The 9,839-nt window shown below is 38.9% G+C and overlaps 1 protein-coding gene across 3 annotated transcripts in view; it reads left to right on the plus strand.

The window, feature by feature from the left end:
• The first annotated feature begins 31 nt into the window (after positions 1-31).
• Positions 32-9,839, plus strand: part of LOC124640447 (bifunctional glutamate/proline--tRNA ligase) — a 46,298-nt gene continuing 36,490 nt past the window's right edge. For all 3 annotated transcript variants that reach the window (XM_047178222.1, XM_047178224.1, XM_047178223.1), the window contains exons 1-13: positions 32-176; positions 264-596; positions 772-922; positions 1,501-1,617; positions 2,022-2,148; positions 2,562-2,754; positions 3,789-3,960; positions 4,434-4,592; positions 4,895-4,969; positions 5,451-5,595; positions 5,992-6,236; positions 6,573-6,780; positions 9,076-9,264. In XM_047178222.1, coding sequence (XP_047034178.1) covers positions 140-176; positions 264-596; positions 772-922; positions 1,501-1,617; positions 2,022-2,148; positions 2,562-2,754; positions 3,789-3,960; positions 4,434-4,592; positions 4,895-4,969; positions 5,451-5,595; positions 5,992-6,236; positions 6,573-6,780; positions 9,076-9,264 — 2,151 coding nt within the window. In that variant the 5' untranslated portion in view covers positions 32-139. The remainder of the gene's footprint in view (positions 177-263; positions 597-771; positions 923-1,500; positions 1,618-2,021; positions 2,149-2,561; positions 2,755-3,788; positions 3,961-4,433; positions 4,593-4,894; positions 4,970-5,450; positions 5,596-5,991; positions 6,237-6,572; positions 6,781-9,075; positions 9,265-9,839) is intronic.

Below are 9,839 nucleotides of genomic sequence, written 5' to 3' on the forward strand. Positions count from 1 at the left end.
GTCAAAGTGACAAATATTGTCAACGCGACAATTTGACAAATTCCCCGATTTCCTCTCGTGTGGGTTTGTCGGCGAGTGCATGGCACTATTGTCGAAATAAATTCGTTTATTGCTATAAAACTCTACGAATTGCTCCAAAATGAAAATCGCGTGTAATAAATCGAATCCACCATTAGGTAAAACATATCATTCCATACAAATTTCAACGAATTGCATCAGGTGAAAGAGGGCGGCTTAAAATAGCTTTCTTTTGAATTTTACAGGTGGTTTGCTTGCCGTGGAGTTCTACAGGTCAGCGGCGAAAGATGTTCAGGTCACTTGGGGTGGGGAATCCTCCATAGTGTTGCCAAACTCCTCGAAACCAGTGCCATATGCGACCAGCAATGATTTGATAAGAATCCTGGAGAATGCCTTTAATAAGTCTGCCCAGCCTCTGCAGAAAGTGACAATGAACCACTGGCTTTCGTTCAGCCTTATTCTGGAAGATGAGATCCCCAAGTCCATTGAGTACTTGGACAGGAGCCTTGGTCCGATCACCTACTTGGTTGGTGAAACTTTATCAGTGTCTGATCTGGCAGTATTTAGCGTTTTATTCGGTAAGTTTTATTGCTATCTACATACTTACTAAGTTATCTGTAACTGTCATTCATATCTTATTTATGGTCTCTATAATTTTAGCATATTATTTTAAAAATATTTTTTGTAACCTTATAATGATAGTTTGACTTAATATTCTATAGAGAATAGTAAAAACTGTTTAATATGTTTCAGTGTCCTCAAAATTCAAGGATATTTCAAAGAAGAACCCACCAAAGAACATACTTCGGTGGATGAAGTTGATTGAAGCCCAGCCAAGTGTTGCCAAAGTGCTGAAAGAACTGCCTTCTGAAGTGCTAGACAATCTTACCAAGGCTTCTTCAAGGTATACATGTATAAAAGAAAATAATATAATATTCATGGCACTTAACATCTTTTCATTTCCTAACCCCATAAAATTTTATCTCGCAACTAATATTCTTTAATTTAAGCGCTCACATGCACCTTTTTTTTCACCTGTGCAGTTCATTTAAAAATAGAATAGCACAAGACTTTTTTTTTCTTTTGGCCTTCATGCCAGCCAATGTATTGCTAACTACTGTGCCAGAACTCAATGCAAAATACCATTGAGCTGGTGCAACATAAATGCCTGTTTCCCATCCTATCTACTTTTCATTTCACTTATATCGTCATTTTAATCAACCTTCGTAATATTTATTTTATAGAAAGCAAAGCGAATGCCTATTCTGTATTATAATTATTTTACATTGAAAATTCATTTGTCCTAACCTATCTCCTGGTTCAGTTATAAAAAATTAATAAGATAGAATTTTTTCTTAGCCTAGAACAATTCTAAAATGGCTGCAATCAATTCCTTAACTACCAAGATCATAAATATTAATTGTCAATACACCTTTCCATCTTTTATATTGACAGGGTTATGACAAAATGATAATTTTTCAGGAAATCCCCAAGCAATGCTGATGGTGGTTCTAGCAGACAACAGGAGGGCAAGTTCATTGAGCTGCCTCATGCTGAGATGGGCAAAGTGGTGGTGCGATTCCCCCCTGAAGCTTCAGGGTAAGTTCATAGCAAAGTTTTATCATCAGCCTTTTTATTGTACCACTGCAAGACAGAGACCTGATCCAACACAGAGAAGGAATGGCAACTGAGTTTAATTCTTAAATCATGCAGTATGTATCTGCATATACATATGTGTATACAAAATATCGATCTCAGTGGCGTGCACTTGGAGAGGCCTATGTCCAGCAGTGGACTGCTATAGGCTGATGATGATGATGATGATGATGATACAAAATATTAGTCTAGTCACAAATTATTGCAGAAACATCAATTGTACATACACTGCATACATTTTGGTCAAATTGTTGCCATTTATTATGTAAAATATAACATTTATTTATAAAATGTATCTTAACATTTCACAGTAACTTGACTAATGACAGAATATTATATTATTCCAGTTATCTTCACATCGGGCACGCTAAAGCGGCTCTCTTGAACCAGTACTACCAGCTGGCATTCCAGGGCAAGCTCATCATGAGGTTTGACGACACCAACCCTGCTAAGGAGAACGCTGAATTTGAGAAGGTAAACTATCCCTATCTACATAATTAGTAATATTTAGAACGCGAAAGTTTGTAAGAATTAAGGTTACAGTCATACAATGGCGTATCCAAATTAGTGGGCACTATAGACACGCCCACAACCCCAATTGACTCGTCTCTTGGGGACTTGTCAATCGACTTAACTCATCTCTTCTTTTTATACAAGGTGTTGATTTGCATTTGTGCCATACTTCAGGAGGAGGACATAAAATACGTAAATAATCAATTGCAATTACAGTAGACGGGAAATAGCTAATATGTACTACTTTTTTTGTCATTTTAATGTGGTAGTATTTCAGAAGTAACCCTATATATAGACTCTCCTCATGTACTCTCTCCTTATTTTCTCATAAAAATGGACTTAAGGCTGAATGACTTAACCATCTGTTTTCACAGGTGATATTAGAAGACGTAGAAATGCTGGAGATCAAGCCGGATCTCTTCACACACACATCACAGTACTTCGACCTGATGCTGGACTACTGCGTCAAGCTCATCAAGGAAGGCAAAGCGTTTGTAGACGACACCCCCGCTGAGCAGATGAAGAATGAACGCGAACAGAAGATTGAGAGCAAGAATAGGAATAATTGTATGTATTGTGCACTTTATAAAGTTTCATTTTGTTCTAAACTTGATCATACTTAAACACTTTCATGTTGGGTCATCTGTTTTGGAGTTATGACATACCAAATATACTCACAGAGAAGTCAAAGTTATACAAATACTTTTCAGAAAACCGCATCCGAATTGCTTCAGCCAAGCGCGAGATAATCGCGGACAAACTTACATACATACATACGTACAACAGGGCAAACTGAGTACCTCCATTGTTTGGAATTCGGTTAACAACACGTTTTAGAGAAAATGGAAATTACATACCATTATATTGATATATTCTTTTAGACATTAAATTTAAATTGAGTATTGACATAGATTGTTATTGAGTAACAATCAAAACAATTGCTTTTCACGAATCTCCTGTGTTGTTGTTTTGGGTGTACCTAAGACTAATTTTCATTCCAGGCTATATTATGTATGAAATATTTCGCAATAGTATGTCACTTTGAAAGATGATGCAATAATGTTATACACATAATTATTTAATTTGCACATCTATTACACTGAACAAGTACAACTTTGTTTAAAGTTGCATAACAATTTCATGGTGTTAGTGTATCACAGATGTTTATCATATCACTTTCAGTAAAAGTGTACCTATGTTAATCCCAAATTGTTTTGTTTACCTACTTGATTATTGCTTGATAGTATAGATAGCCAAATGAAAATGTAATGTATGAATAGGCTATTTACACCCAGACATAACGGTGATTAACATAATTGACTAAAGTCAACAATCCTCGAAATATTCAAACATTCTCAACTAGGTAAACCGGTTCAGCTATTTTAAAACCTTTTCTAAAAGATATAATAAGTTAATTTAGAACAGAATACTTTAACCTCATAATTTTTCACGAGAATGGCCATAGTAAAACATTATCATCCGCCCTTAACCAAAGTTTATTTGGGGTCGGCACAGCATATTTTCTCCTTCCATACTCTTCTGTCTGTCGTCATCTCACAAGTATAATACATAATATAATACACATATTTTTATTTCTCCAGCTGTAGAAAAGAACCTACAACTCTGGGAAGAGATGAAGAAGGCGAGTGACGTCGGCGTGCAGTGCTGTGTCCGCGCTAAGATCGACATGCAGTCGCCTAACGGGTGTCTGCGAGACCCCACCATTTATAGGTGCAAGCCGGAGACGCATCCCAGAACTGGGACGCAGTATAAGTATGTGTTTATTTATAAAAAAATAAATATAATAAAATAAGCCTTTATTGCAGCTAGAGTTTAACGTACATAATTTCTAACTTATATAACTATGCATTACTTTATTTAGTTAAATACTAGCTTTGGATGGTGTAATATTGGACAAGATTTTTTAGGTAGGTATAAAATTTTGGTTTATTTTTAAATATTGTAGGTCATACTACATTGTTAAATAAATACTTTTTAGTGCATAAAATGCAATGATTCAGATCAAAACATATAAATTTTTCTTAGGGTTCAAGTTATGTCTAAATTAATTTTCATCCATCTTACTTCGGCGGAAAGCATCACAGATTCACATTTTAATTATAATAATTAAACATATTAAAAATTATTAATAAAAATGGGATTTGTAAAGGAAAGTTCACAATATTTGGATGCATGCCATTTTCGAACTTTTAGTGTGTTAGTTGATCAAAAAATGTTTTTTACAGAGTATACCCAACATACGACTTCGCGTGTCCCATAGTGGACTCCATAGAAGGCGTGACGCACGTGCTCCGCACTATGGAGTACCACGACCGAGACCCGCAGTTCTACTGGTTCATCGACGCCTTGGGCATTCGCAAGCCTTACATCTGGGAGTACAGCCGGTAAGATTTTGAACCTTATTGCTATGAAAATAGAGTTGGATATCACAAAGCTAATTATATGGGTATGTGTGTGTAGCCAGTGATATGAGCTTTGTGATGATGGAGTAAAGTTGAAATTGGTTTGTATATTGGGTAGTACTATGAGTACTACGACTGAGATTCTCGGTTCGTTGACATCTTAGGCCTTATATCTGGGAGTATAGCCGGTTACTGTGATTTTGAACTTTATGATAATTGTGTAGGGTTGAAATTAGTATGCATAGTAAGTACCTATATGTTGATTTGTAATAAATGTTTTACAGATTGAGCATGACAAACACAGTGCTGTCGAAGAGAAAACTCACATGGTTTGTGGAACAAGGATTGGTCGATGGATGGTATGTATTCAACAGTTTCTTTACTGATCCTTCTCGTTTCTATATATAAATAATAACATGCCAAAGTCATTTATTATTTGTAAAACATAGGTGTATAGAAATGTAGATCTTATAAATAAGCCCAGCGCGTTATGTTTCGTCTATGGTGAGACGTGAAAATATGATACTGGTGATTGATTCACCCGTGCATCGGAGAGCACGTAAATGTTGGTTCTGCGCCTGATCTCTCTCCGGTCGTGTCGGATTGCCGTCCCATCGGGCGCAGAGAGTGAAGGAGTAGGGAGTGCACCTGTGTCCAAGCAAATGCTCGTGCACTATAATATGTCCTGCGCAGCTGGCTGATCTCCTTACATGAGAACAGCCGCCTTAGCTGATAGTCGGTTAGGAGGACGTCGTCAATTCTTTCTCACCTTGCCTTCTCATATAATACCTTGCTACATAATGGAAGTATTAACTCCTAATGTTTTATGTGGTTGTCCAGGGATGACCCCCGCATGCCGACGGTCCGCGGTGTGCTGCGGCGCGGCATGTCAGTGGAGGGGCTGCGGCAGTTCATCGCCGCGCAGGGCTCCAGCCGCTCCGTTGTCTTCATGGAGTGGGACAAGATATGGGCTATCAATAAGAAGGCAAGTGTATATAGGTTTAATGTTATTGTTTTATTTAATTAAGGAAAAATCTGTTATATGCCTGTGACCGTAGAAGATTCGATGACCAGTTTTTTCAAGATGATTACGCCTGTGATGTCAGACAATGATGCAACAGTAGAAGTTGATTATATATGCCGCTGCTGCAGTAGGATCATTCGTACATTTTGACTAAAGCTTAACTTTGAATGGCCAAAGTTATTTGATGCGAACTATACGGCAGCTGTGTTGAACTATAATTTACCGTGCTGAAAATCACAAACACAAAATAGCATTCAATTTATAAATAATTCGTCCGTAATAAAAAATATATAAAAATATATTTGTCAATTCACTTCCACAATCAAACGTTTAACTACATTTTTATCCCAATTCCAGGTGATAGACCCAATCGCTCCCCGCTACACGGCGCTAGAATCGAACCCTGTACCAGTGAACCTCAAGGGTGTCTCCGAAAGCACCCTGACCGTAGCCCTGCACCCTAAGAACCCTGATGTGGGCACCAAGTCCGTCTGGGTCTCCAACAGGCTGCTGATAGATCAAGTCGATGCTAAAACCTTGAAGGAAGGAGAGAATGCCACGTTTATTAACTACGGCAATATTATGATTGATAAGATTCATAAGTGAGTATTGTATATTTATAGTATTTTTTACTTGTACAGTGAAGGGTAATGTTAATGTTTTTGATGTTGAATGTTCCACAAAAATCAGGTTAAATTATATATTACTACATTTGTATTTACATATCGTATGTTCCATGTTTCAGATTTTCAAAGAAATGTTTGTGAACATTCGGGTCCATAATTAGATGTAGAATTGGGTATAGTTGATATAGTTACCTGACCATAGAATGTTGTCTCTTATTTACGCATCATTTTTTACTTACTGTTTCAAGTCACGGTCCATTATGCAGATTTTCTTCGTACAATCATGAACAATATTTTTTTTATTTCTCCCAGAGCTGCAGACGGCACAGTAACCAGCATAGACGCGACTCCGAACCTTGACAACAAGGATTACAAGAAGACTCTCAAGTTGACCTGGCTGGCCGACTCACCGAAGTCGCCGACTGTCGAAGTCTACTGCGTGTACTTCGACCATATCATATCGAAGCCTCTGTTGGGTAAAGACGAGGACTTCAAGCAGTATATTGGACATCAGACTAGGGTGAGAATTAGAATGTATATGCTTATGAAATTATAGTTGAGTGGAGGAAAAGATCGCAGACAGGTTTTTTTTAGTAACACAAATATATAAAGGCGGGGTTTGTGTGTGTGTGTGTGTGTTTCACAGATAAAGGGATATTAATGAAACTGCAGTAATGTAGCTGAAAATTACATACAGGCTACTTTTTCTCTGGTTTCGGGAAGTAGTACCCTCAGGAAGCTTGAGAAACCGTTGGCAAAACTAGCAGTGATATAAAAAATAAATACACTCAGGTTATTTTTATTATGACAATCCATATCTATCTATGTATATATATAAACTAGCTTCTGCCCGCGACTTCGTACGCGGATCCTGTCCCTTATGCCAGCGACTACGGGGTCAACAAAATCAAAGATCTCTGATATTGAATTTTAAGGGCCCGTTGACTTGAAAACACCGGAATACGCATAACCATTAGAAACGTTCCATATATTTAATTTTTGTACTTTAACGGCAAAAGCACAGCAGACTAAACAAAATGCTGAGAACTGAACCGCAATAGACGTGACCATAGGGATAAAAGTAGTAATTCTAATTAGTCGGCATTTAAGTTGTGTGTGGCAAAAATATTACACGTATTATTACGTAAAAAACCATTAAATAGATGACAAAGTCGTGGTGACTTAGTGGAAGTCGTGGTGGTTTAGTGGGTAGAGAACCAATCTCTCAAGTATGAGCGTGGGTCTTTGATTCCAGGTCTGGCAAGTACCTGCCAATGCAACTTTTTTAAGTTCGTATGTACTTTCTACGTATTTTTTGGATACCAATGACCGTTATTTGGAGGGGATGTTAAACTGTAGGTTCCGGCTGTCATTGAACATTCTTGGCAGTCGTTATGGGTAGTCAGAAGCCAGTAAGTCTTACCAAGGGGTGTTGGGTTGAGCGGGTAACCGGGTTGTGGAGGTCAGATAAGCAGTCGCTCCTTGTAAAACTTGCACTGGTACTCAGTTGCATCGTGACTGGAAGTCGACCCTAACATAATTGGGACAAAGGCTCTTGAGATAATAACGACAATAATAATGAGATATAGGCACCGCAGGACATCTAAGGCTGATGACGGGGAGTAGCGACCCCGCGGGGCTATATATACTGAGTTCTCCAGGGAGAGTATACTGTCCCCCATCTCCGGCCGGTCAGAGTGAACCATGACGGGGGTAGGTCTCACGCCTCTGGCTTGGCTTGGCCGTCCAGAGTGGAGTGGAGTGCTAGAGCAGGATTAGTAGCCCTGCTCGGAGGGTAAGTACAGGGAGCGCGTAATCTGCATTTAAAGTCCGCCGAGGGATCCTCACCCTTCAGCCGCTCATGTCCCTGTTGCCCTCTTGTTGCTATTCAGTGACTGGTTCCCGGGGGCCCAGTAAGTGAGGTGGCGAGTCTCCACCTGCCGTTTTTACATGTACCAAATACATTGTCATCCACTAACATCCCATCACAATAGCCCAAGTAGTTTTCCTCCATAGTTAGCAATAGTTTAGCACCCAAACAAACAGATTACCTACAGTTCAGTCGAAGGTAATTAACTGGCGGAGAATCTTAACACCGCGATTCAGAAATGAGACGAAAATGCACAGCGTTCATCATCCCTTATTTTATCACCCGTGGGGGTTGAATGGGGGTTGAATTAATCAAAATCGTATTTAAGCGAACGTCATCATAAAATTCTGATTCGTCATCAGGACTTCTTCATAAAATCTAAGAAGATGTATACAAACTTTCATCCCCTATTTTATCCCCTTAGGGATGGAATTTATCAAAATCCTTTCTTAAGGGTTGCCTACGCCATAGTAGCTTTATGCATGCAAAGTCTCAGTCCGATCGGTTTAAAACTGACAAAGTTTCATACAAACTTTCATCCCCTATTTTATCCCCTTGGGGGTAGAATTGATCAAAATCCTTTCTTAGCGGATGCCTACGTCATAACATCTACCTGCATGCCAAATTTCAGCCCGATCCGTCCAGTGGTTTCAGCTGTGCGTTGATAGATCACTATGTCAGTCAGTCAGTCAGTCAGTCACCTTTGAGTTTTATATATTTAGATAAAAATGAATTGTTGTTCGTTAGTCTGATTAAAACTCGAGAACGGCTGGGCCGATTGAACTGATTTTGGTTTTAAAATGTTTGTAGAGGTCCAGGGAAGGTTTGAACGATACGAAGTTCGTGAGATCAGCTAATCTATAATAAAAAGTCTCGGTATGTGTGGAAGCGATGCAATTTGCTTTGAAAGTTACAATAATAATATGTTTGCATTTTTATTTCCAGTGGGAGATCCCAATGCTAGGCGAGCCGGAACTCCTGAAACTGAAAGTAGGCGACGTCATCCAACTGCAGCGACGCGGCTTCTTCCGCGTCGACGTCGCCGCCGCGCCTGTCTCCCCGCACACCAGCACAGCCACGCCGCTCGTACTGTTCCATGTGCCTGACGGACATACCAAGGAGATGCCGGGACAGGTAAGTTAAGTACTATTTACTTGTGAAACCAGGGGCCCGATTCTACTAATTTTACTTAAGCGACATACGATTCACATTCAACTGAGATCCAATCCCGACTCAATTACGATTGAAGCGTATGTTGCATTCCGCAATTTTTTCTTTTAAATAAACATTTTTCTCTGTTTCTGTGATTCAATTATGAATCATATTGTCTGCAAATTATTTACGATTGCAATATGATTGTAGAGCAGGGGCCCGATTCTCCTAATTTTACTTAAGCGACATACGATTCACGTTCGACTCGATTCGACTGAGATCCAATCCTGACTCGATTACGATTGAAGCGTATGTGGCATTCCGCTATTTTTCTTTGAAATAAACGTTTTTATCCTTTTCTGTCATTCAATAATGTACCATTTTGTCTGCAAATGATTTACGATTGCAAAATAATTGTACAGCAAACTACCGTATAAACCAAAATCACCAAAATAGCAGACCAATCGCACACCAATCAAATGTCAATCGAATACGATTGGTCTTTTATTAGTAGCAGAATGCCCGATATGGTTAAAACTGCTATTGCGATTCGATTT

This window comes from Helicoverpa zea, chromosome 20 (genome assembly GCF_022581195.2).
Source record: "Helicoverpa zea isolate HzStark_Cry1AcR chromosome 20, ilHelZeax1.1, whole genome shotgun sequence".
NCBI lineage: Eukaryota > Metazoa > Arthropoda > Insecta > Lepidoptera > Noctuidae > Helicoverpa > Helicoverpa zea.